The 27,166-nt window shown below is 36.9% G+C and overlaps 3 protein-coding genes across 4 annotated transcripts; 2 read left to right on the top strand and 1 right to left on the bottom strand.

The window, feature by feature from the left end:
- Nucleotides 1-3,637: 3,637 nt before the first annotated feature.
- On the bottom strand, nucleotides 3,638-10,467 carry LOC143459770 (WD repeat-containing protein 7-like). 2 transcript variants are annotated; one of them, XM_076957041.1, is made up of 7 exons: nucleotides 9,371-10,466; nucleotides 7,505-9,282; nucleotides 6,840-7,361; nucleotides 6,362-6,571; nucleotides 6,077-6,195; nucleotides 5,739-5,994; nucleotides 3,638-5,605 (listed from the first exon to the last, which is right to left on the bottom strand). In XM_076957041.1, exons 2-7 carry the CDS (start codon nucleotides 9,074-9,076, stop codon nucleotides 4,502-4,504), a joined length of 3,783 nt encoding a protein of 1,260 aa, XP_076813156.1. In that variant the 5' UTR covers nucleotides 9,077-9,282; nucleotides 9,371-10,466; the 3' UTR covers nucleotides 3,638-4,501. The 2 variants fall into 2 exon arrangements, with proteins under 2 accessions (XP_076813156.1, XP_076813155.1); XM_076957040.1 differs by having other exon boundaries at nucleotides 7,505-10,467.
- A 4,094-nt stretch (nucleotides 10,468-14,561) lies between these two features.
- On the top strand, nucleotides 14,562-27,165 carry LOC143459017 (cullin-associated NEDD8-dissociated protein 1-like). The gene is made up of 25 exons (XM_076955964.1): nucleotides 14,562-14,758; nucleotides 18,455-18,598; nucleotides 18,777-18,884; nucleotides 19,366-19,514; nucleotides 19,638-19,768; nucleotides 19,922-20,134; nucleotides 20,493-20,602; nucleotides 20,758-20,869; nucleotides 20,947-21,054; nucleotides 21,237-21,423; nucleotides 21,608-21,831; nucleotides 21,900-22,010; nucleotides 22,121-22,278; nucleotides 22,505-22,741; nucleotides 22,917-23,116; nucleotides 23,294-23,506; nucleotides 23,597-23,775; nucleotides 23,875-24,003; nucleotides 24,284-24,413; nucleotides 24,534-24,745; nucleotides 25,042-25,184; nucleotides 25,738-25,906; nucleotides 26,081-26,188; nucleotides 26,305-26,439; nucleotides 26,636-27,165. Exons 1-25 carry the CDS (start codon nucleotides 14,562-14,564, stop codon nucleotides 26,735-26,737), a joined length of 3,909 nt encoding a protein of 1,302 aa, XP_076812079.1. The 3' UTR covers nucleotides 26,738-27,165.
- Nucleotides 16,917-18,448, top strand: LOC143459020 (uncharacterized). The gene is made up of 3 exons (XM_076955967.1): nucleotides 16,917-17,113; nucleotides 17,220-17,645; nucleotides 17,737-18,448. The coding sequence occupies exons 2-3, from the start codon at nucleotides 17,436-17,438 to the stop codon at nucleotides 18,100-18,102; spliced, it is 576 nt and encodes a 191-aa protein (XP_076812082.1). The 5' UTR covers nucleotides 16,917-17,113; nucleotides 17,220-17,435; the 3' UTR covers nucleotides 18,103-18,448.
- Nucleotide 27,166: the final 1 nt, after the last annotated feature.

The following is a 27,166-nucleotide window of genomic DNA, read 5'->3' as shown; positions in this document are numbered from 1 at the left end:
AAAGTAGCCTATAAGTATAAGAGTATAGAGTTATAGACCATTGTTCCGTGCTACTATATTTCAACATGTCGTAGTTTTTTTGTCAATGTTCATTGTATTCATTTTAATGATCTTATGTCAACGTCTTGGTAGCAGAGCTGCTTTACTCGAGTACCATTTTTGTGGCACACAAAAGCTCAAGCAAACTTATATTTGTCAACTACTAGCCTACTTCCAAACCATTTACTTTACCCTGAGTGAGAATCTGATCTGACGACCTATGCTCTGTAGCCTACAATTCCTTATTTGATCTGCTTATTCTCATATAAACGTAATTTTCTGCTCTAGATAAAAGTGTGCGAAATTGATTGTCATGGTAAAAAGTTAATAACAAATGCGAACTACCAACAAGGCGCATCTGCGCTACACCCTTGACGTGTCTGAGCCAAATTGGTGGCGCAACTGACCGAAAAACGTGGCGCATTTGAGCCACCAGCTTGGATCAATTTTTTGCGCCACGATACACACGTGACGCATCTGAACCACATTCGTGGCTTAGATTGTTTTGGCGTGACCGCGCAGATCCGTGGCGCACAGACTACAACCGTGTTGCAAATTTGTTCCGGCACTGTGTCGTAAAACAGCGCATGACTCAGCGCAAGTTTTTCGATCTAAAACCTTGTATTTCCGTGAGTTTGTATGTATTGTTTTCTTCTTTGTAAAGTAACTTAATAACTTTGTATGATTTCCTTGAACCCGAGGGTATTCTCCGAGGTTTTCCAGCGGAAAAATTGTTCCGTCATGCTAAACCTTTTTGTCACAAAGCCCGGAACAAATTTAGCATGACACGTAGGCTACTTGTATGCAGTTGTTTTTTTTTATTATTTCGATGATTAGCGATACAACAATAACATTAAATAAATAAATAGTAGTATAAAATAAATGACAAAACACAATTAAAAATATGCAAATCAAAAGCATGGCAAGCAAAGCCCCCATTTACTATAATGAAATCTTAATTTATTTTTTATTTTTGCTGAACACCTCTCGGATTTTTCACTATCCTTCACCACGTGTTCAAAGAGCTCTATTGATGGTTTTCTGTTGTTACACTTGGTCCGGTAGATAGTAAAACGCGCTACTAACAATAAGCTGTTAACAAGGCCAAAAGATAGGCCTATTGTCGGTTTCGGAATACTGAACAGTAAATTGTTATACTGAAAGCTATAATGCCATCTCAAGCACACAGCAATCCAGTTACATACATTTTCCCAGAAAATTCTCGTAAATGAGTATTGAATAAATATGTGTAGTACAGATTCAACATTATTTCTACAGAAAATGCATAGCTCAGAGTTTAATGCTCCAAACGCGAACAGGGCCTGGTTGGAAACAATAGCTTTAAGGTTTAGTTTAATTTGAAATGAACGTAATTTTGTTTCAATTGTTGAGTTGTAATGGGCGCGGTATAGGCTAATTCTTTCCATGTTGTCTCGGGTATGTCAATTCCTAGTTCTTTTTCCATTTTTTTGTATGATGTTGACAATCGTAGCTTTTCGCTGAAGAATGAACTCGTAGCTGCGTTTTGTTGTTTTCCCATGGAGTATAACACATTGTTTTAGAGATTCTAATGGGTTTCTGTTGTGGTTGTTTTGTCACGATGTTTCGTCCCAGTCATCTGGGATTGCAGATTTAAGTTTGACGTATTCAACGAATAGTTGATTGTTAGCTACAATGTTATGCTCAATCATAAGGTTGTCAAAATTTATATAATTAACGTTTGTGTCAATTATTTGTTAGTATTCTGTGATACCTTCACGAGCAATAGTTGAAACGTAGCATAACTTCTTTTTATATCTAACTAGTTTATTAAAGAAAAGCGGTATGGTTTGTAGGTTGAGTAACTTTATTTGTTCTGACGCAAATGTACGCCATGCGCTTACCGAAGACCTCAAAGAGCGAAGTAGCAAAACAGTTTTAGGCAACTTTGTTTCCATGTTAACTATGGACCGTAGGAGGCATGAAAGCAACGAGTCTCTGAAAAAAGGTTTTTCAAGTTCTTGCCATGAAGACTGGCAACTAGGGTCAATTACTAGCTTAATCCATTTTATTTTTAATGCTTTTACATATGCAGTTGTGCATATGCATTGCCATGCTAACCTACCATCTTATAGCACATTTGTATTATTGCTACCTTGCATGTTTTAAGCCCTTGGGCTTTGCCACTTTTTCTGCTTGTTAACCGTTCGTGAGCATGTGTTTTATTGTGCTATATTTACAACGGTTAGCCCCCTAACTGTCACTCCGCGCAGTTAATGCAGAAAAATAAACAATAAGATACAATACCATATATGCAAGTTTGTTGTTTTGAATTTCAGCACTTTTTTGTAGGTCTAATTAGTCTAGTCAGCTGCTGTTATTGTTCGATCGATAAAGAATTGCGCAACTAGCCTATACTTAGAATAACACCGTCAACGTGAAAATATTAAAATACCGATAACCTACATCACTGTAACATTGCGTTAGCAAGTAAAACTGTGTATAGTTAGCATGCAGTGGCGTATTTAGGGGTTTCCAAAAGTAAAATGTAATGTTGTGTGTTTCATGTTTTCGTGGAACTTCATAAAACCTTAATGCCGGTGCAATCCGCAGATCATCCATGACCATGGACGCTTGAAAGTTGGGGACTTTACTTTGTAGCGGCCTGGGTGGTATTTTAAATACTATAAGATCATTTCTTGCAAAAGTTTTTTCTAATTATTGATTGAAGTTTATGAAATTGTTTTTTGGTAAACACTTCAACTGTCGATTGATGTTTGGAAACTTGCTCTGAATAACTTCTTGTGAACACTCCTTTTAGTACGTTTCCAGGTTGTTTTCCAGCATCTATGCTGATAAGAAATCTTTATTGGAAATGCCCGCTTCTTAACCTTAACACTGATTTTATCTATGTTTCAGTGTGTCAGCTTTAGCTAAACGTATCTCACATTGTTTCGCATGTCTACCAGCGAACAGAGAGAGTTAGCCGAATGATGAGTTGTCTATGCTTGTTATGTTGATTGCAACTCAATAGACATCTTATAAGCAGTAGTATTACTTATGTTCATGGTTATTTGTATTATTGAGAAAGTGTATAGCACCTATAATAAAAACCTTTCCTTGTGAGTTATTTCTGTTGTAATATTAAAAATTTTCGGCCGTCAAAAGGTTAGACTCTAACCTTTTAGAGTATTCCAAACTCACGCAAAAATAGAGTCAGTTAATTAATAATTCAACAGGGTAAATTAAGTTAAGATACCCTCATAAATCAAAAGGGTTTCTTCAACTTAAGCGACCGTGGATGGTTTTGTTAGACAAGCTGAAATGACTAAGAAAAAGTTTTCAAAAAATCAGCTGGCCATCCGAACCCGATTTTTTATCCATAATTTTGCATCACTACATGCGAAACCTACAATGTTCTTATATTTTTTGCTCGCTGTACAATTCAGCTCGGCTTGCCCCACCCCACCATTTTAGTGGACCCGTCTGACAATACTGCTGACACCTTTCAGTGGTCACACTTTGAATGCTTCCGGGAAAGATGGTTTTAAGTTCTAGTATGGTACCCAAAATCCGTGCACCTTGATATTTGAAATAGATGTGTGGTGAAAGGCTAACCAATGTGACCATCCCGTACTGATTTTAATGCACACTCCATTTAACAAGAATTAATTGTTTACAATTGTAGTTATTATACCTACACATCTAGTAGGCTAAGTTTTCACCAGTGAATCAAAGCAGTATACAGATCATAAAATATGTCAACAAAAAACAGATTTTACATGAGTAATAGGCAGTGACAAAAGCTGTAAAATAACATCATTCTTCACCACTTACCCATTCTAACCATTACATAAACATTTCAATAAAGTTTCTTCCTCCTGCCTACATCCACGATTCCTTATGCACAACACGAAAACACACATTACAACGAAACTTAAAAAGTGATATTGCCAGGTGAAGGCATAATTGTACAGTATATAAAACAATGCAAATCGCCAGCAAGTTTTACAATGTTGATTATTTCGTAACAGCACAACAATTATAGTGAAGGAAATAGAATATTGCACGTACGATAGTCACAGTTTTACTTCCTCCATAAACCACAAATAAACTAACTATGTAACAAACCTAAAAAGCCAAACAATCATCAAAAGAAACTGAAAATTGAAATGACTTTGCCTGAGAACGGATAGTATCTATTCTTGCACTCTTTTGGTTACTGAATGGGTTAATGTATTTTTAGCTATTCTACGTTCACAAAGCTCAGCTTAAGAATTGGCGAAAATCTCAACGTTAAACACATTAAGCATTTTAAAAACACTTGAATATAATTTATTTGCAACGCCATGCATATCTAAGAAGAAAAATAATGGAATATAATGTTGACACTTGACAAACAAATGTTATAAGGTTGTCAAATAGTGTTGTGTTGTCTTACAGATAATCGATTCTTTTCACTACTTAAAACTTTAATGCGAATTCATATATGGAATCTAAATTCTGCCCCATCAGATGTCAATAGCACTACCACTCTATTATTTACCCAGACCAGTTTTGCTAGATTTCCAAATTTATAAGATGAATGGAAATTTCCATTTGACTGGACTTTTGGGTGCACCTTTAAGGGGTTTATTGTCTTCACACATTTCACTTGAGATTGGATCATACCAAACAGACTTGTTGCGGTAATCCAGAAACTAAGTTGGTTCTCAGATTCACAGTATACACAAAGATATTTCCCATCGGGGGAGAAGCATAAAGCTGTTATTCTGCTCAGTCCCCGTGGTACCACTTGATGTTTACAGGTTCTGATGTCATATAACACAATCGATCCAGTGCTGGCTGCCACAGCCACTCTTCGAGACCTCGCATCGTAAGAGATGGTGTGGAACTTTGTGAGAGCAGGCACTGCTTCCAACAGTCCGTAAGATGCTCGCAAAACTGTCACGTCTATGCAAAAAAGAACTATGTCGACAACTTCTACCAAGACATTGTTCATGTCCACCACCATTTTATCAGCCAACAGTTCAACAATGCGCAGGATTTCTGGTTTGGCTCGTACCAAAACAGATCTAGCAAGCAAAGCTTGATGTTGAGGATTGGCTGCAGCAGCATTGTGTCTGGCAACTTCTCTTGCAATGGTGGTAATAAATGTGAGTGGCCTTGCAGTTGCAATCAGTGATAAGGAATGATGAGCAGATCTGCATGAATCTGCCTCAGGTGTTAAAGGCAGACCGCTCTGAATACTGGATATGTATTTGCTGTAGTTCTCACACAGCTCTAATAATCCAAGAAGCACAGCAGAAACTTCCATGTACGGCTCCCAAACAGTGAAACCACGGCCAAGTAAGTCAATGGCTGCTCGTCGAATAGGAACGTTGGCAGGAAGTCTTGGTGATGCTGGTTGCAAAAGCAAATACACCAGAGCTTTACAAGTATGTCTTGCCAAAGAATAGTCCATAATTCCAAAGCCTTCTGGAATATCTGAGTTGATTCTTTGTGCTTGTCGAGGCTCCAACTCTTGGCCAAATTCAGCACCGATAACCCCCAAAATCACGATAGCGGTTGCGTGACGTCTACGCACCTGCAAAACCAATTGCATACAAAACATTTATTTGTCACTTGTCACGAACTTTAATGCAACACTGCTAGCTAAAACATGAAATTACAGAATCAAAATGGCTAAACTGAATTGAGCCTGCTGAGCTAACATTTACCTCAAACGACACCTTTGTGCTTGAATGAGTACCGGTAACTAAATCATCACTGCATATACTAGATTGGTCACCAACTTCATCAGCAACCATGTATGATGCAGGTGAATCAAGCTGTTCAACATCATTACCCTGCGGATCCACATAATCTGGGACATGACGAGACCATAATTCAACAACCTTTCTTCTTCCATCAGAACCCATTTGTCGCAATTCAGCCAACATCAGTGCTTGTGAAGCTTCCCGGAGTTCTAAGCATCTTTGGTGACAAACAAACCTGTCTCCATACATTGTTGTAATAATGTATGATATTGCACTGTCATTTTGATATTGAAACAAACCTGTCCTGCCATCTACGTGCTAAGAGTTCAAGTTTAGCGGGTTTGTAGTTTAACATTTCCATTCTTTCCGGCAGTAGAACGCAGTGCAAAGTTGCCAACAATGACCAACTCTGTTTTACCTAATAACATTAGCAATTGAGCATACAGTAAAATCAAAGTTATTAGAATAAACAATAAGAATTTGTACAAGAATCAATGGAAGATTTTTATGACATTCATGCAAGAGTGATGTCTGATCCACCAACAATGGGTACGAAAGAACTTTCAAAGAAGACACAAAAATACCTGTGATTGTTTTAGAGTACTTAGTTGGTCTTTTGAAATTTCATCAGAGTCTGTTGTCTCCCTTTGGCTCTGGAGAGCAGTGCTTGGTTGGCGAAAACAAGCAAATGGCAGCTCCATCATTGTGTTGGCTATTGATATAATGGAAACCAAATGCTGAGTTGTCAAAGAGCTTGAAATTTGCCAGTGAACATCATTGGAATAGGCAGAAGTCTGAAGATAAAGTAAAGTTGATATATAGGCATAGCAGCTCACATATGGCTAACATCTACAGGATGCTTCGCCACGATGATTAGTGATTATACAGGAAACAATGCACAAATCATAACACTGACAAACAATATTATCTATCAATGGCCAATGTGTTAGTTAACAATGGTAAGAAAAAGCAACTGAACAACTTTTGGAAAGAATATATGAGATCAATTGCCAAAGTGGCATATCTATAATCTATATACACTGCAAAAAGCTTTTTTCTCACTTCTATTCCCTTCGCAGATGCTTTTGGAAACAATAATGCCATGTGACCATAGTGAGACAATAATCCAAAGGACACATGTGACCTTGGTGTCAGAAGACCTAGCCTTTCTCTGCAAAACTCATCAATATTTGAATCTAGGTCCCAAGCATGTATGCATGACACAATAATCTGGGCAATGTCAATTGCTGAATCTACTTCTAGTGGGGAGATCTGTTTCTTGTCCCGCCTTGTCTTAGTGACCTGGCCTTCAACAGCAGACGAGTCACTACCATCGTCCAGAAATTGATGTTTAACTTGTCTTTCAAAACTTGTCATAGCCGTTTTCCTAGAGCCACTAGAAGGTGACATGTCAGCTCTGTTTCCTGTACGTGTGCGATGCTTTCTCTTTTGTGTGTGCTCCATTAAAAGCTTAGCTATCAAAGCTTCTGTGTTAAAAAAGATGATGTGGGAGTCTGTATCATGCACTGGACTTGCACGCAAAGGTGAAATGATCATAGCTCGATAGACGTTTGCAGCAGAAAACTGAAATTAAAGTAATAATATATTAATCTTAACTTGTTCACAAATTAAATGTTATTAAACCAAGGAAATAATTAACTTCAAGTGTTAAAAGGGTTAAATTATATGTGTCAAAAACTAAAAATATGTTATGGCATTTAATTTACCTGATCATTCATTTCCACACTGCGTTTATCAGATTCAAGACCCTCTATCAAGGATTTTAAACCTTGCTGGGCGACTGCCTTAAATGCACTTAAGCTTCTTAACTTGAAAGCTTGAGCAATATCCAATGAGCTTGGGGTGATTGGTTCAGATCTTATAGCTTCCATTTCATCACATGCAGATAAAATGTCAGCAGCAACTGCACCTTGTTCACAGCGGTCCAAGTTACCTGTCTCCATTTGCCACACAAATACAAAGGAATCTGCACAGGATACAATTAAGAAATCGTCATCTGGTCTCCAGTGTATCGCATTAATGGGTGAGGGGTGGCGAGATGCGAGTAGAACACGTTTTCTGTCCTTCAGATTCAGCAGCCCAACCGAGTGGTCACTTGCAACGGAGCAAATTGAATGATTCACACGTTGATTACAGCCCTCCGGCGGAATAAGAAGTTGACTTATTTCTCCACCATGGATGTGGAATGAATGCAGAAGTGTACCAAGAATGATGTCCCAGATGATAACAGCAAAGTCTGCACCACCAGACAATAAAATTTGGGGGGAAAATCTCTGGGGTTCTTCTTGAAATGGGTACAAAAGACAGGTAACCCTATCTCTGTGACCACGTAAGGTTCTGTGTGGAAGCAAACCTTTCCGGTTTGAGCATTCATCTAAAAACAGATGAGTCTTGCATGTTTTGGCTGCAGGTACAATAATAATACTACCATCTTCTCGACCACAACATAAATAACAATACTGAACCACAAATAAAGATGTAGTAACATTAATAGGTTCATTGGGGTCAGGACTCAACTGATCAATTATTCCGATAGGTTTCCTATCCAAGCTGTTCCAAAGATCCTGTAAACTACATTTTAAAACTGCTGTACGATTTCCTTCCTTGGTCAACTGCCCAACAGCAACCTCACCTTCACAGGTTCCCATTAAAATATGAATTGTATGAGAATCATCAAGCGTTTGGTTTATGCTGGCAGCCGGTGGAAGAAGAAATTGTTGAGTTTTCACCAAGGAAATTTTTTGTAGATGTTTTGGAAGAAAATGAGATTTGTTCTTTAAATTAGAGCGATAATTCTCTTGATTTGCAGCACAAAATGGCAGCTTGTATAACAAAACCTCACCATTTCGACCCCAAACTGCAACCACATTGCATGACAAAAAATCGCCTCCAAGAAACTGAAAACCCACTTCTGCATTGACAGAACCCAAAAAAGAGTAGTCATCAGCATCACATATATGCCATGTTGAAGAACAAACAATTAACAACAAGTGAGAATTTTCATTATAAATCCGCATGCAGACTGCTGATAAACAACTGACTTGTTTTGATTCTTCTTCAAAGAGCCCTGGTTGAGAATAGGATTTTGGAATTCGCCATAATTTTAGCATGCCACTAATGGTGAGGCCAATTACACTACAAGCATCTGATGACTGACTGCAAGGCACAATAGTGGCGCATGCTAACCAATCTGGAAAAATCCTTGATGCCAGGGAAAGCACAACAGTCAGCGTTGAAGCACTTAGAATAATTATTTCTGAGAACTGTCCGTAGCACATTACACATTGTTGTGGTTTGTCATTGATCACGAAATTATGACCAACCACTTCAGTAGGCGAACCCAGTAACTTGGTTTGTTCCAGACATCGGCCATCTACCAAATCCCAAAGGCAAACCTCACCTGTGTCAGAAACACTTATGATGTGATGTTTTTTCCATACTCCTGAAGTTCCACTGGGCACAGCTGTCAGAGATGTTACTGGGCCTGTATGACCAAACAGCATAAATTTGGGTGAGATTGTGTTGCCGTCATATTCCCACACACATAACTGTCCATCTCTACAGCCACTCACAATAGTTTTAAAGTCTGGGGTAAACAAGATGGAACAAATGCGGTGTGTTGGAGGGTTGTGCCCCCATAACACCAGAGGCACGACTAGACTGTTAGCCATACACGTTATGCTGCAAAAATAAAATATTTCAGAAAAATAAATTGCAAAATGCAAATATATAATTAACAAATCACAACACCATAAAGTAAACAGGTAAATGGGCATGTTAATCAGAACTTGCCCAATGGCTAGCTTGTCAGCCAAGGCTCAGCAAGTGATAAGGAATCATCACAGAGTTTAAGTCATACAAAGACTTTCCTTAGTCTGAGGATAAAGATTCTGATACCATACCATGTACGCAAAGCATTTTGACTAGACACAGTACCATCTGTACCCCCAGACTGCAGAATTTGGCATAGGTGCACTCAATAACGTGTTTTCCATTATAAGCTTCAGTAGCGCACTTCAGATGTGTAATTCTGCACTTAAAGACTTTAACAGAACTTTTACACACACAAATTTCAATTGATTGAAAGATTGAATAAGTCAAACCGAGTACAGTACTGTGTAATTGCAATAAGTGCGCTCTTCCAATAGGTCGACAAGTATTTTTGCGCACCGATCTTTGTCATAAATAATTAACAAAGAATTGAGACTTCAGTGCACGCCAAAATTTGCGTCTTTGTTCGCAGGACTTCTCGTTGACAACTGCCGTACTTTATACAGCCTATTCGGGGGTAGCCTATACAAGATCTTGTTGGAAACGGCTATACTTTTCAATCCAGCTGTATACACCAGTAGGCTAGGAATAACACTCAAAAAACTGCAACAACACTTTAAAAGTATGCTACCGACTACCATTCTAACGTATAACACACTAGAATTAGACAAGCCTTCTAACAAGACTGTCCGTATACTGCACTGTTTCAAAGAAAAATATCGTCTGTTTGAAGCCCATTTTCTGATTTTTTTTATTCTAATCTACTTCTGAGTTTTCACATTAATCACATAGCCTACTCACTCAAATCTAGCTTCTATACAAATTTGACCACAATTCCAATTTTAATAACAAAAATCAATTTCTTGCATATCCGTGTCTCCTAACTCAGCTGCCTATAGTTAACAACATGTTCCGTAACCTATCTACAATGCACGGTGACATGGTCATTTTCAAACAAAAAACGTCACGTGCGCAAGAGAGTGACGTTTACTCCGTTGGTTTTTCTAAGGTGACTTTCCTTTTAATGCAGAAAATATGTGAACTACTTCCTATGCAGAGGTGGGCAGTCGGTACTTTGAATGTACCGTCGGTAACGGTACCGCTACTTGGCAAAAAATGTACCGACGGTTCCGGTATTCGGTACTATTGTAAAAAAGTAGTTCGGTACTTTGTCGGTACTCTTTACCGGAAGGCCTACTTTTTGTGTAACAGATGCTGCTGCAAAATGCAATGTTTGCCGCTATTATGCCCCCGGTAAAGGTTACACCAGGTCAAAACATATATGTGACGTTAATCGCTTGCAATTTTACTTGACATTTCTAGATTGGAAAAGATCAACAGATGCTAAAATTAGTATTAAGGATTAATTAACAAATATTTTTGAAAGCATACTTGTTAAAATTTTGAAATTATCACTTGAAAAGTACCGAGTGCCGGGACCGACAGAAATTTCTTGAAAAAAGTAATTCGGTACAGAGATTCGGTACTTTTTTTCAAAAGTACCGACGGTAGCGGTATGGGTACCGAAAAAGTACCGTGGTACAGTAATGCGGTACTATAGTACTATACTGCTCAACTATGTTCATATGTGCAACGGTTATGACTCTTATGAGTAACGATATGAAAGCTTAACTTGAGCTATTGCACATAAATGCACACACATAAAATAGAGGTCCGCGTTTTTTCGACTTCCCTAGGACACGTTGTTCAAATTACTTTTTAAGATTTGCAAAAGAACTTAGTAGAAGTGCTATTAAAGATTTCAATTTTAAAAAAAATTTCCAGATGCTATATGTCCACCATAATTCATCAGTTGACATAAACAATATAAGTTGAGACAGGGTTATAGTCTCTGAGCAAAAGATTTGGCCAAAGTATTCGAGGGACAGCACAAAGAAATAAATAGACACACATAGTGGAAACACAGCGGGAGGTAGGAAACAGTAAAAACAAAACAAGTAATGCTAACATACAAAAACAGTTTGTTAGATCTTCAGCAGCAAAGAAAAAGTTATGCGGAAGACATTTTGAGAAATTCAAGATGGGTTAAAACGTTTGTACAAAAAACTGTAAAATTCAGTATGTAAAAGAATTACTTTTGCGCAGGAAATTTAAATGAAATTTGCTCTCTGTGTGGATGTAGCAATGTAACAAAAAATAGCGAATGGGAAAGTGTAAACCACATGTAGGCCTTCAAGTATAGGCCTACATAATTACTATTTAAAATATTTTAATCTAATCGCTAAAGAAATATTGAAAAAACATACATATAAAGACAAATAAATAATAAAATAAATGAAATTGCAGCTTGGATGCGATAACTGCACCAAATGGTACCACAGTAATTATCTGGGGATGACAGATAACGAACTCGAAATTGCGTTTATTTCGCAAAATTGAAAATGTGTGTTTTGCACATAAAAATAAAAAATAAATGCAATTCAAAGCATTTGTTAAAAATGTCGTATATTAAATTGTCAACGTAAATGAAGGTTTGCGAGCGGTGGGGACCAGCGCTAATTAATTTGAATATCAAATGGAAAATAATGCCAGCAAATGTAATAGTTTTTTAATCTAGAGGGATCGATAAACAGGTGTAATAAAAACTTATTTGAATTTTTTTGTGGAAAGTAATTTTTCGAGCTATATTTGATCTGTAGTTTGGCCCTTATCGATGCAAGCGACCGTTTATGAGCTGTGAGGACCAAAGTTAAGTTGAAAATTAGTTTGAGTATAAAATGAAAAATAATTCCAGCAAATTTTATAATTTTCTATTTTAGAGTGATAGACGAACAAGCGTGTGGAAAAATTTTTTGTTTTGTGAATGCGGAGTCGCATTTAATTAGCGATTAATTTAGCAGCATGTTGAAGATACTATGCGAAATATTTGTATAGAATTAAAGCATGAACTGACAAGATAAACCGTATATTTTTGATTTAAGCAGTTTTGTTGCCAACTGATGCATATTTTGCCGTTTTTTTTTTTATTTCCAGGTTTGTTTAAAGTAATTTTGTAACTCGCCAAAAATTGTAGACGCCACGTCACAAACGAAAAAGTCGGGTTGGATTTACCTTGGTGCAATTTTGGACATGTGGAAAGCAAAGCAAGCTATACAACATAACACGATATAGGGCATCTGAACCACAATCGGGCCTCAATTTTTTTGCTTCACTGGCGCACAGACTACGGCCGCTGTTGCATAAGTTTTAACTTGAAATCAGTCAGCTTGGTTTCATATCTTAATTTTGCCAAAGTCCAACAAATCATGATGTAAAGTGGTAAACAGTGGCAAGTCAGACTGGATAAAAAAATCGCGCAGTGACATTTTTCGTTTAACTTAACCTTTGCTTATTTGCAAGTGCAACATGGTTTTTAGCCTATGCCCTAGGCCTAGGGCCTAGGCTATGTATAATTGCACTTGCAACAAATGCTTGCGCGACCCGCGTGCTCGTAAAGAACTGTCAAACTGGGAGGTTTTCTGGCCCTGGAATAGTCCTACGGACATCATACTGTCATAAATACTTTCCTGTAGGATTGTTAATTTGTTCATGCTGTTTTAAACGAAGTGACTATTTCACCTTAGTGTGAAGGTCAAGCAGCCTGTTGTTAAAGATAGGCGGTTATAGGTTAGGAGAATAGGAATACATAAAGTTGAGTTTATAGCTATTTAAGGTTTTATTGGGGTTAGATTTGGATTGGAAGGTAGATGTGGTTTAGGTTACTATGTTATAAAGTTATAACATTTAAGTTAGGTTAACAAGAAACTGTGAGAAATAACTCCGTATGCATTATTTTTTCGAAAAAATACAGCTAGTGGCAGCTTATTTTTAATTGGCATAAATGCAAAATAGTGCTGCTTTAGTTTGAGTTCTTATGTGGCTGTGCAACCTGCATAGGCCATAGTGGATTTCAAGCAATAAGCGCGGCCACTGTACCATCGAGGTTTTCTAAGCCTATGTGCTTGCTGCACAGAAACGTCAATTTGGGAAGGGTAGGACTTTTTAAAAAAAGGAGATTTTTGCGTGGCCTTTTTTTGTTTTTCGATTTATTAGACATAATAGAGTACAATGTCTCCTTTTTTAGAGAGTGCGCATTTACTACCAAAAGCTACTCTAAGCAACCAAAGGCTTTGCATCCTATAGCCTACCTACCATAACTGCAAAATGCACCTGATAATTTTAGTTGTCTTGCACCCCTATATGAAAAGCTTGTATGGAGATCTCCAGCATGGCGTAGGAGTAAATATCGGTACATCATTGGCGTAGTTTTCAGCTTCAGCCTGTATGGCATGTCGTCGCAAAATCGTGTCACAAGAAACAAGCATACAAAAATTGCAACTGCAAGCCAACAATTTTCCAATCGCGGCAATCGGCTACATTCATTAATTTAAGAGTTAGGCTAGGCCTAGTTGCCGCGGAAAATAAATAATTAGAGTTTTAATATTGGCATGGAGTAAAACATTAAATCAATTTTTTTGGTGTAAATCTCTCTATGCTAAAATGCAAGCTTTCTATACAGGTTAGCACCAGGTCACCCTGATCTTGGCCATCCTTCACCCTCAAGATATTGTCAAAAACTACCATGCTTCCCCGTTAAATACACGGGCAATGGCTAAATGGTGTATTGAGGTATATGCCTTCTACGGCCAGTTGTTTAGATTATTATTTATTATAAACCAACAGGTGTAGGTGAGGAAAGCTGCAATATGCATTTTGAAGTATCTTGCATTCATGCCAGACTGGAATTAAGGGCCAGCGCTAGTTTAAAAAACCATATGTATATTTTATGCTGGCTGATTTTGCGTGTGTTCATGTTTGGTGAACATATTTTTTTAAGTCAGTGTGTTTTTTAAACGAACTATTTTGACGTAATATTGATGTTGGCATATACTCTTTTAGCTACTGGCAGCAAGTTTGCTGATTCCACTTTAACATGTATTTGCCTCAGCCGCCTCACAGCTGCTATATTTTATCAGATTGACTTAAGAAATAATGTTTTTTGTGTTTATTAGAGTTGTGATTTATACTGTATGTTATATAATTTTTGTTTGTGTAAAAGAGCCTGATAGGCAAAATTTTGAATTATACGAAAAAAATTGTGGAACACATATAGTTTCCATGATGACTTACACTTCATTTCATATTTCCAGCTTACTGGATAAAATGAATTCACATGACAAAGATTACAGGTAGGTGATGTTTTTGCCAGAACATGTCTAAACTTACGTCTTAATATATTAGTATTTCAGTCAGTGGTTGTGAAACTGTGGGTAATGAAGCCATTTCTGGTGGTTAACGGGGCCCTTGCTAAAAGTACAGTAATAATTTTTTGGAGAAAAATGCCTTAAACTGAAAAGTAATAAATGAATGAATTATACAGAAAAAATAAAATAACAGTTTCAGTATTTTTATGCAAATTACAATTGTGTTCAAATTTTCTGCATACACTATTGCCACATTTTTTTGCATTAGGCCGTTCCTTTTTCAAAATTTAATTTTTGGGACCACATGGTGTAATAATCTTTATCCTCGAACTGAGGAAAGTCGTTGTATGGCTTAAACCTAGAGATGCGGATCATTGCTTGAGCCCCGGTTACTGAGCTAGCCTTAGAGCAAGTTCCGATTATCACACAATTTTTATTTGTTTTTTTGGTTGTTTTGTATTGTATTGCTCGAACTTAAAACCACGTGTGACACAGATTGTCTTATTGTGAACCCAGCGCTCTAACCATTCGGCTACCAAGTTGACTTACACATTTTTTTGCTCATTGCATTTTCTAGTTTGTGACCCCGTATCGGCTATAAACATTACAATAAAACTACTACTCTACGAAAGCTCCAAACAGCATTGTTATAAAATAACGACCATAGCGAAGACCACACTGGACTGGGTTGATCGTCGAAGACGGCAGGCAGCTTGTGGTTCTAGTATTGATGGTTTCGCTGTCCCACTTCCGACAGAGCAAATCTCTCATTACAGTTTTTGATATGAAGTTTCTTGTTTAATTGAGTTGTAAAAGCAAACTTAAGTTATCCCCATTTTGCAAGATGGATGTTGAAAGGGAATTTGTTACAAAACGCTCGAATGAGCAATACAAGTTTGGTTTATCAGAACACTTGACTGAATCTAGCAGAATATATCAAAAGTTGGTTATATGTCACTACCAAATTGTTATATATATACTGTGTTGTAACACAATCATTGTATACAGTATCACAAAACCGTTATACGTACCATTTCAAAATTGTACCTAATAAATTGCCAAGTAATGTATGTATAAGTATAAAAATACATTCCAGTTTGATGCATTTTTATGCAGTTTTTGAAGTATAAAAGCTCCAAATTTTTTGTCCCCCATGCATTTTTGTTTAAGTGGTAACATGGGAATATTAGCCCAAAATTTCAAAAACTTTAGCCCCTCAGGTAGGGATGGTCAATTCAGAATACTGAATCCAGAGGATTCGAATCCTAAGCTATTTGAATCTAAATGCCAATTTCAATTGGATAATAGAATTCGGTTTTAAGAGCGTTAGAGCGAGAAAAAAATTCACAACGTAACAAGTGAGAAAAAATTGAACGTGCAAGTTGCACGGTGCGACACAAAAACGAGAAAAAATGTATTTTTTCCTCACTTGTTCAACTCACCACGTGCATTTGTTACTCATTTGCTTGCCTGCATTTTTCAAGTTTAAGCTTACCAAATATGATTTATTAAGATAAAGATGCCTGTGAAAAGGAAAACTTCACAAATGTGGGAGCATTTTACCTTAATTTCTAATAAGGTTGCAGTGTGTAAGCACTGTAAAGAAGAAATGAGTTATTGAAACAGCACTGGAAGTCTTATGAAACATCTAAAGACTAAACATGTGTATTTGTAGTTAAACAATCAATCAGGCGATAAAACAACTGATGGATGCACATTAGAATCAGCATCCAAGCAGCAGAAATTAACGTTGTTTATGAGAACTGCAGTTACTCCTACACATTCAAAAAAGATTACCGAATTGATTCTAAACACTATAGTTGATGATCTGAGACCAATCAGTTTAGCAGAAGGTAAAAATTTCAAAAAATTGATCAATGACTTAGCACCAGCCTATGAGATGGACATTCACCAGTAATATTGAAGAAAAATTTTTAAGCTGCATAGTGGAAATAAGGAACTTGTTAAAACATGCCAAGTATGCATCAATAACCACGGACTTGTGATGCAATGTTAAGATGCTGTCATTTCTTGGTGTAAAATATCACTACATAAACGAAGAACTTTTTAATCTTGTCCTTGCCAACAAAGAAGTGGATGAAGCAAATTCTGGAAAAAACATCGCTGCATGGTTAGAGGCAGTTCTAGAGGGTTACGAGATATCCCCCTCATCAGAGGGGGCTGTTGTCACGGACAATGGCACTAACATTGTCAACACGTGTATTATGTTAAACGAAAATTATGTTTGGGACCATGTCCGTTGTGCAGCACACAAACATTGCAACTTGGTTTAAAGCAAGCTTTAGAAATACCTCAAATTAGATCACCAATCAGCAATCGGTAAGTATCATCTTTTATTAGTGACTGATGTAATCTCTCAGTGTTAATCAGTGCTTACATTATGCTGTGGTGTAATCAACCATAATTAACTAGTCTCTTTCTTTAGGAGCAGCTAGACATCTTGCTGTCTTTTTTAGACTATCTTCTAAAGCTCTTCATGCTTTGTGAGCAAAACAAAGGGAAAACAAGCTGGAGCTTCTACTCGTTGTTGCCACTCGGTTGAATTCCACGTTTACCATGTTAGAGAGATTGCGCTGTCTGCAAGCACCTGTTCGTCTAGTTTTAAGCAACCCACAGATTGTAAAACGGTGGAGTCATACCTATGATCAGAGGCTTGGCACAAGAATTTTCACCATGTGAAAAAGATTCACCCATCTTGGTACTTTTTAAAAGCAACATCTTGTACCAGTTGCAAGTCAGATTTTGGTTTGTCTTTGACAACTCACCCTCAAGTTTTTTGCACATGATCATTTCAACATGGTTGGAACCAAAATCCAAGATGAATTATTTCAAAAATGTGGAGGGAGTTCAAGTAAGTTCTATTACTTACATAAAACTAAGTGCTTTCGTAACCATCAATCTTATTTTGTTAATTGCTGATAAAACGTTTTTTTTTACCACAGGTCAAAGGAGCTGTTGAATCGGAAATGCTCATACTCCAACAGGAAAGCATGGAAACTCGAAATGAAGGCAGCGGTGGCGGTACCAACAGGTTTCAGCATGGCCTTCCAAGTTGTGGCAATGATTTGGTTGATCTGCTGGGTTGTGGTGTCGATTGTGCCAGCAATAGTAGTGACGTGGAAGAAGATCTTGTAGGGGCACTACATCCATCAGCGGAAATTACAAGCTTTCTGAAGTTCCAACCAAATACCACTAACACGTTAGACAGGTGGTGCAACAACGCTAAACGGTTGCTTCTGCTAAAGAAGTTGCCTGCATACCTGCCACATCAATATTTTCAGAGAGATCTTTTTCCAGTGCAGGGTTAACTGCTACGAAGTTACGATCTCGTTTGATGGGCAGATATTTAGTCTTAATGTATTGCACTGCAATAAACTTGTGCTTTGATTGTATTTTTGTTGTAAATAATAAAACGTTCATGTTTTGCTGTTTGCTAATTTGCTAGAATAAAAAAATTCAGAAGAGGATTCGGTTTAGGTATTCGGAATAATTCTAGAATAGTAAATTATTCTGACTTGCGCATTCCTAACCTCAATATAATACGCCACTGGGTAGTGATAATTCTGAACTATCACACCACTGCTGGGGGTAATGATGCCAAAGAGTTTGAAAACCAATGGTTATAACTTGTAAGTTATCTTGTTGGTTGTTGTTTAACAGATTTATGGCAACAAATGACCTGATGATGGAGCTTCAGAAAGATTCCATTAAGTTAGATGATGAAAGTGAAAAGAAAGTTATTAAAATGCTCCTTAAACTGCTTGAAGACAAAAATGGTGAAGTGCAAAATTTGGCCGTGAGATGGTAAAGACATTTTCACTTATTTTGCAGTTTATTGTACTCGCTCATCAATTTGCACAATTTTATTATTGTTGGTAATATTATATTTGTGACTTGAATATAACACTTTTTTCAACAATACTCTACCCTAATATTTCACCATTTAGATGATTGATTAAATTTGTTTTTTGAATTTTTGTAGTTTGGGACCACTGGTGAGCAAAGTGAAGGAACATCAAATAGAAACCATAGTTGATACGCTTTGCAGTAATATGATATCGGATAAAGAACAACTACGTGATATTTCAAGGTTATTTATAATGTATTTTTCCAAGATTTTACAATTTTTTTCGCAATTTATTAGCCTAAGATTTCTTTCAACTCACTAACTGCCATCAACCTGTTAGTGAAAATAAGATTGTTTTCATTTGCAACAACAACTAGGCCTATTCTCGTTGTCATTGTTGTGCAGCCAAGGTTGTAACCACAACTTTGCTAAAAAATTTCATGTGAATTACTTAATCTTGGCATCTAAAACAGACATCAACTGGCAACCAGTGACAAACCTGAAACTTGACTATTTCATTCTAGAACAAAATTTTGCACACTGCTTATCTTGGTTTTATCCTTTGAAACGTTGGCATCTGAAGACAGGTTGCCAATTGATCCTGTGGCAATCAAGATGTTAAATTACACATTTGTATAATTAATTCACCTTTTTTGTTTGCTTTCAAATTTGCATAACAGTATCATTAATTTAACTATTATTTCTTTTGTTTTTTTTAACTCAGTATTGGCTTAAAGACAGTTATAACTGAACTCCCTCAGTCGAATGTCACAATGCTTGCTAACATCTGTAAGAAAATCACAAATCGGCTCACCTCTGCTATTTCCAAGCAAACTGATGTTTCTGTCCAACTTGAAGCTTTAGATATACTTGGTACATGAAAGTTCATCATTTATAAATTACTGGAGTGGTTTTTAGTCAGTCATTCTGTTTTTTATGTGAATTTATATTTGAATCACTATTTTTGACGATGTTTGTTCACTTTTTGTTTCATAGGTGACTTGCTGAACAGACATGGGTCCCTGCTTAATACTTTTCATGCCCAGATAAAGGATGCATTGTTGCCCTTGTTGAAAAATGGAAGAATGGCTGTTCGCAAAAGAGCTAATACAGCCATTGGACATCTTGTAAGCAAAGTTATCATGGCTGTTACCGATACAAAAACAAATCAAAGATGAATGAAGACTATTCAAAGTTTTTAAGAAAAATCAAACTGCATTTAGCTTAATAAAAATCCTCTTCTTTGAAGAGAAGCAGAGAATTTAAAACATTTTTCTCAGGTAATAAGCTGCAACAACACGATCTTCAGTGAGCTGGTCAGACATCTAGTGGATGAATTATCATTCAGCGAAGGAGATAATGATTCCTTGACTAGAACTCGTCGGACTTATGTGCAGTGCATTTGCTCCATTACAAGCCAAGCCGGGCATCGTGTTGGAAAGTTCCTGGAGGAGTTGATGCCTCTTGTGACCAAATTTTGTAGTCAGGATGAGGTTTGTAATGCTCTTAGTTGCCCAAATATTTGACAAGAACCATAAATAACTACATGAAATGTTATAAAAGAATAATGGCATCATGATGGATATCGTATTCATTTGTGTATAAATCATTTTTTTCTACCAAACATTTACCAAAAAGTATGGGTCGCGTCTAATATACACTAATAACGATAATACCACCTAATACTAAGCTACTAATATAAACTGTTCAAAAGTTTGTCAGCTTGAGTTTAGCAGTAATTTCCACACACTTGTGAGGTATACAGTATCTTGCTTCGTGACTGTTTCTTGTTAAATATGCATTGGTTTGGAATTATTCATCAATGAAAAGGTTTACTTTTCTTATTCATAGGTTGATGATGAACTGCGTGAACACTGCATTCACACTTTTGAGTTGTTTATCAGAAGATGTCCTATGGAAGTTACCTCATACATCGATGCAATTATTCAAATGTGCCTGGAGTACGAAAGTTTGAAAATTTTTGTTTTCATTCGGTTTAACTCCATGCCTTGATTAGGCTTGGTTTCTGTAATTTATACAATTTTTTCTTAAATTACACCAAATAAAAGTTTTCAAAAACTACAGAAGTTTAATGTTTGAAATGACTGCTTGTTAGCTACATTACATATGACCCAAACTACAACTACGACGATGGTGATATGTATGAAGATGAAGTTGATGATGAAGATGAGGAGGATTATTCTGACGATGATGATATGAGTTGGAAGGTAAATCTATCAGCCCAGTAAGGTAGCGGAATCTTTTCTAACAAGAGTTTTGGTGTTATTACGCAATCTCATACTAGGTTCGAAGAGCATCTGCAAAATGTCTTGAAGCAATTGTGTCCACTCGACCTGAACTGCTGGTGCAACTCTATCAGTCTGTTTCACTTCCAATGGTTGCAAGGTTCAAGGTGGCAATATCCCTAATGCACATGCTGTATCTGATTACTGAACAGTTTAAGCAATAGGTCTTGTCTATTGGAAAGTTCATTTCTGTTAATATTATATAAAAGACATCTCACTGAAAACGGAGTTGAACCACTATGCGTACTGCGTAGCTTATGTCCATCTAACCGATCTGTACTTATTATAGGAACGAGAGGAAAGTGTAAAGGCTGACATATTCAATGCTTTCATTGCTCTGGTCAAGCACACCCGAACTGTAATATTGGCAACATCATCTGGCACTAATGTGGTGGTCAGTAGTACTGAGCAGGCCATGGAAACAGAAGATTCAGCGTTATCTCTTCTGGCAGTGCAGGTGCCGGAAATTGTAAAATGTAAGAAATGACAGTTTTAACAACTACACAAATGAGATGCTAAATTAGCAAATAAAGATGCTGGTTCACTGTTTGTTTTTACCATTTTCTGAATGCAATGATTGTTTTTTTTTAAATAGATATGTAGCATAATTTCTTCTGAGCTGCATTATAGTGTGACATATTCCATTATTGAAACCCACAGCTATTCACAAACATCTTGTGGAAAAGAGTGTCAAGACCAGACATTGCTGTTTCTCCCTTCTTACTCAACTCGTGCTCACCATGCCAGGTTGTTTATCTGAACACTTGGGGGCACTTATGCCTGGGATAGAGTACAGCCTTGTAGCAAATCGGAACAATTCGTCAAACATGAAGATTGACACTCTTAATTTTATCCATATTCTTTTAACCAATCACGACGCTGAGGTAATTGATCAAAACTATTAAATTTTTGCCCATCTCATATTTTAGTATTCCAACATGCTGTTTTATAGGTAATACATCCTTATGTTCAAACTCTATCCCCCCTTGTGGTCACGTGCGTCAAGGATCCGTTTTATAAAATTACATCGGATGCATTGCTTGTGATGCAAGACCTTGTTAAGGTACTTAATAGCATTGCAATATGATTTGTCAGTTGTTGTCTATGGTAGTTTGCATATCAGCACTTAGGCACAACTTTGTCAGTTATCTGAAATGAGCTAGTTACTTGCAGGTGATTTGTGTTGATTCCGCCACATTCGATGTTGAGAAATTAATGCAAACTTTGTATTTTGCCACCTTGCATCGTCTTAAAACGTCTGACATAGACCAGGAAGTGAAAGAGCGTGCGATCACATGTATGGGACAGATCATCTCCTCTGCTGGCCACCAGTCAGTAAACATAAAATTGTTTGTGCTGTGTTACCAATGTTTGTGCTGTATACAGTTTGTGATAGCTGAAGATGTTATAAATGGTATTTCCATGTAGTTGTTTTGCTAGAACAAGTTTTTTTTTAGTTACTCCTAAAATTTACTATAGAACCGAGTTAATGAGCTTTTGTTAAATTTCATAAACTGCTTTTGTTGCACCATTTGTGAGTAAATAAATGTTTGACAGCTTAACTGCTGAAGTGCCTACTACCCTTGAACTATTTCTTGATCGCTTGAAAAATGAGATTACAAGGTTAACAGCAGTTAAATCCCTCCACATGGTGGCAATGTCACGACGGGTAAGCCTTGCTCCGATATTGCCAGGAGCTATGCCAGTTTTGGCAAACTTCCTCAGAAAAAATCAAAGATCACTGAAAATTTCAACTCTACGTTGCCTGGACAGCATCTTTTCAAACTTCGCAAGGTTTGTTTTCTTAAATGCTTGTATCATAATGACCACAAAGTAGATAATAACAACCTAAACAGTTAGTTTTTATGAAATCATGCTATGTCGCTTACAGTGTAAGATAGAAAATAAGCCGACATTATTGGTAGCATTTTCACTTGCGTTTCACATACCTTTTCTCATTATTTTCCAGTGACATCACTGCAGAAATGATGATATCAGTGGTTGAAGAGATTCCCCAATTAATAAATGAAACTGATTTGCATATTACCCAACTGGCAATGCAGCTTTTGTCATTGATGATGAAATTGCCAATAGCTTCTAGTATAAAGGGCATTCTTAATGATATACTACCCAATGTCTATCAAATTGTGAGATCGCCCCTCTTGCATGGTGAGATGCTAGATGTGTTAGATTTAGTAGTTAGTTTTATCAGCCTGCGCAGATTTCTTGAAAATTTTAACTTCTGCTGCAAGTCTTGTATTCATTGCATTTAGGATTGGTTTGCTGAATCGGTTACCATGGTAGCTAACAATCAGGTCTTTTTGAAAAATTTAAGCTTGTGTGTAGGTGGTGCATTGAATGCAGTATTGGAATTCTTTCGTGTATTGGTAACTTGCAGCGAGACAAAACGTTTAAGAAGCGAGGAGTCAATTGTTTCCTTCAGAGATGTCCTGCGATCATTAATTGAACCTATTTATCCACAACGGGGTGCATCAAAACAACGGTCAGGCTCTACACAGAATACCTCGAATCTACATAAACAAGCTTTCCACTCAACTGGTATATTTATTGGCTTTAGTGTTGATTGTACTAGACAGTTATTTTTTGCTAGTTAATTGATAATTTGACCAAATGTATTTTTAATTTCAGCTAAATGCATTTCTGCATTGGTGATTGCCTGTCCATCAGAACGTGATTTAATCGTTCGTCAATTCATGATGGATGTTGACAACCATAAATCAACTGATGCGATTCGAACGTTTTCTCTGCTTGCTTTGGGTGAAATTGGCCAAAACATTGATTTGAGTTCGTACCAAAACCTAGCACAGGTCTGTTCTAAGCTAGATATGCCCATTAACATGACTTGATTAAGAACTAGGGGTCTAGTCTTGTCAGAATTTATGTACCATCATATTCTGCAATATCAGGTGATCATGGGTGCATTCAGCGCTCCAAATGAAGAAGTGAAATCTGCTGCTTCTTTTTCCCTGGGAAGAATCAGCATCGGGAATCTGCAGCACTATCTTCCAGGGATGGTCCGTCAAATCCAATCACAAGTCAGTATAGCTTTTGAATTTTTTAAATTCTGGACACACATTTACAGTTATCACGGAATTGTTAAAATGCTTGAAACTTAAATCAGCAGAGTGAACTATTTACTACCTATTTACTGAAGCTCTTTAGAGTGATAAAGTGCAATATCAATTCAATTTTATTTTTTCCGCTCTAATGTTAGTTACCCAGGAAGTTATTGAAGATTTTACCATCTCGGTCTTGCAGTAGTCACAAAGTTTTTGCATATTATGAAACCTGGCTAATTTGAATTTAAATTTGCAGTCAAAAAGTCAGTATCTTTTGCTGCATTCACTCAAAGAGACCATAAGCTTTTCTCCACCAGAAGCATTGGAGCCGTACATGGCTGATATATGGAAGCTATTATTTCAATACGCCGAAAGCCGTGAAGAAGGTAATACTTACATCAAATCATTTATCAAAGGAAACGTTTTGCCTAGTCATTGTATGCTGTATATCTGTAATTCTTAAATATACATAATTGTTCTTGTTATGTATAATCTATATTTTCTAGGAACTCGAAATGTCGTTGCTGAATGCCTTGGAAAGTTGACTCTTATCCACCCGGAGCAGCTTTTACTGAAGCTGCAGTCATTCTTATCATCTGAAAGTGCACTAGTGCGAGCTACCGTTGTGACCGCAGTGAAGTTCACGATCACAGATCAACCACTCGCTATAGACCCGCTTCTGAAGAGTCATTTTGGGGAGTTTCTCAATTTACTAGAGGTGAAATAAAAGAACGTTAGGTTTGTCTTGTGCTGATTAATTATTAACAGTATAGTCTTACAGTGTTATTACTTATTAGGCTTTGTTATTGAAGTACCGTAACCTTTAAGCTTCAAATATCATATTTAGTATTATACTGCTAGTTTCATGGCCAATGGATGAGTGCCAATGGATGATGGATGAGTGTCATGAGTTTCGGAAGCATATGCAATGTGTGATAATGCACAATAACACAACTTATAGATAACATTAATATCAACAACATATTTTAAGTTATTTTGCCTACCTTAACATAGGACAGTGACTTGAACGTTCGCCGAGTGACCCTCACCTTGTTGAACTCAGCGGCCCATAACAAGTCTGCACTTATAAGGGATATGCTGTCAGAAGTTCTTCCTAAGCTATACAGTGAAACTAGAATCAGGAAGGAATTGATCAGGTTATTTGTTCTTTTTGTGGAATCTAGTTATGATTGATCTGATTTGCCTTATATTTCTGTTACTTTTTTCGTACCACTAAGTAACTACTTTCACACAAAACTTGCAAAGTTCAAAGCTTTATTGAGTAGAATCTCAATAACTTGAACTCAGAATCTTGGCTAATTTTGATAACAGGTTTTGGCAAAATGCCTATCTAACTAGTTACAACAACTTCAGATAACTCAAATGTAATTTCATTGCTATATTTCAACTTCAGTCAGCATTTAGGGATGTGTTAAATGGAAGGAGATTCAGATTCATGACAATACAAGTAATAAGTTTTGCTACTTGTGCAAATATGAATCTACCAACTTTGTTCAACCATCAGGGTATCAGATGAGCGTAATGGATACCACGCATTGTTGTTATGTCATATATGAAATTATAAAAAAAAAATGATTTGCCCCGAATCTGTTGTCAAAAATTGTTGATCTGTCTCAACCCTGGCCACAGTAGATGTGCTTCAAATTCTTGGGTTTTGTTGTGATGAATTCCATCCTTTTTTGTTATCAGAGAAGTGATGATGGGTCCATTCCGGCACACCGTTGATGATGGATTGGATGTTAGAAAAGCTGCATTTGAGTGCATGTATACACTTCTGGAATCTTCTGTCACCCAACTAGATATTTTTGAATTTCTAACTTATGTTGAAAATGGGCTAAAAGACAGTTATGATATAAAGGTGAAATAATCAAGCTCTTTGATTTAACGGAATACTATTTTTCTCTGTTTCAAAATACACTTAAAAACTGTCTTTCAACATATTTAAGTTTTGTAAATCTACAATTACAAATTGGGGTTTGCTAAAATCATTAGCTACTTTCCAGTTGAAATATCAGACATTAAATATTTGCAGATGTTAACGTTTTTGATGTTGGTTCGACTTGCAAATCTCTGTCCAACAGCTGTACTTCAACACGTTGATCGTTTGATTGAACCGTTACGTGCAACTTGTTCAGTGAAGGTAGGCGATGGAATCCATGTTGACGTAACACTATGTAATATGCGCCTGTTTGCTTTTACCTTTGTAAGTGTTTAATTACTAAGGTAATAATTACTACTCATCATAAATACTTTCAGCCTAAAGCCGATTCCGTGAAACAAGAGTTTGAAAAACAAAATGAACTCAAGAGATCAGCTCTTAGAGTTGCTCATTCGCTGCTTGCTATCCCAGAAGCTGACAAGTCTCCGGCAATGAGTGAATTTCTTGCACAGGTACCGTGCAACAAATATAGTGGTTTAGTTTTATCAGACATTGCGATTACCAGTCATCAGCACGCTGGTGTGTTTAATGTCAGGTAAAAACATTAGTTCACGTTATTTCAGCTTAGTGTGATGTTTGAAAATCGAAGACAGTGATCATATTGGGTTAAATCTTTTCCATCTTACGTGATTGTTTTTCGCCTTTCAGGTACGATCTAGCTCGGAACTTTCAGCCATGTTTGACAACGTTCAGAAAGACACGTCATCGATGACGTCACCAGTTGCCATGGAAGCGATGGATACAAGTTAAAACATTATGCATTCACTTATCACAAAACTGCTGCAGTGTTTTTTTTTTTTTGCTAAAAGGTCACCTCGCTGCGTCAGAAGTGTGTTATCTGTTTTGCTGCTCACTTGAATTATAAATATGGGGATATGTTAGTCACGTGTCGGTTCGGGTGGATTTTCGAAAAGTCTTTGTTACGAATGAGGTCAGCTGATTTGTTATTCCCCTTCACCATTCAATAAATAAACGTTCGGTGCTTAAATGGCATTCTGTGAAATCTTTCGTCGTTGAAGGCACTCAGTTGCTAACTGGCAACATTATTTGCCACCGGGGAAGTTTCGTAACTTCTGTGCCCATCCCCTGAAGCTTTCCTGTATCGTCATAGTTTTTGTGACATGAAATGTTGTGACGTTATAAATTTTTCCGCCAAATAAAATGCAGATATATTAATAC

Source organism: Clavelina lepadiformis, chromosome 5 (genome assembly GCF_947623445.1).
Source record: "Clavelina lepadiformis chromosome 5, kaClaLepa1.1, whole genome shotgun sequence".
In the NCBI taxonomy this organism is placed as follows: Eukaryota; Metazoa; Chordata; class Ascidiacea; order Aplousobranchia; family Clavelinidae; genus Clavelina; species Clavelina lepadiformis.
This window is presented reverse-complemented; position numbering and strand designations above follow the sequence as displayed.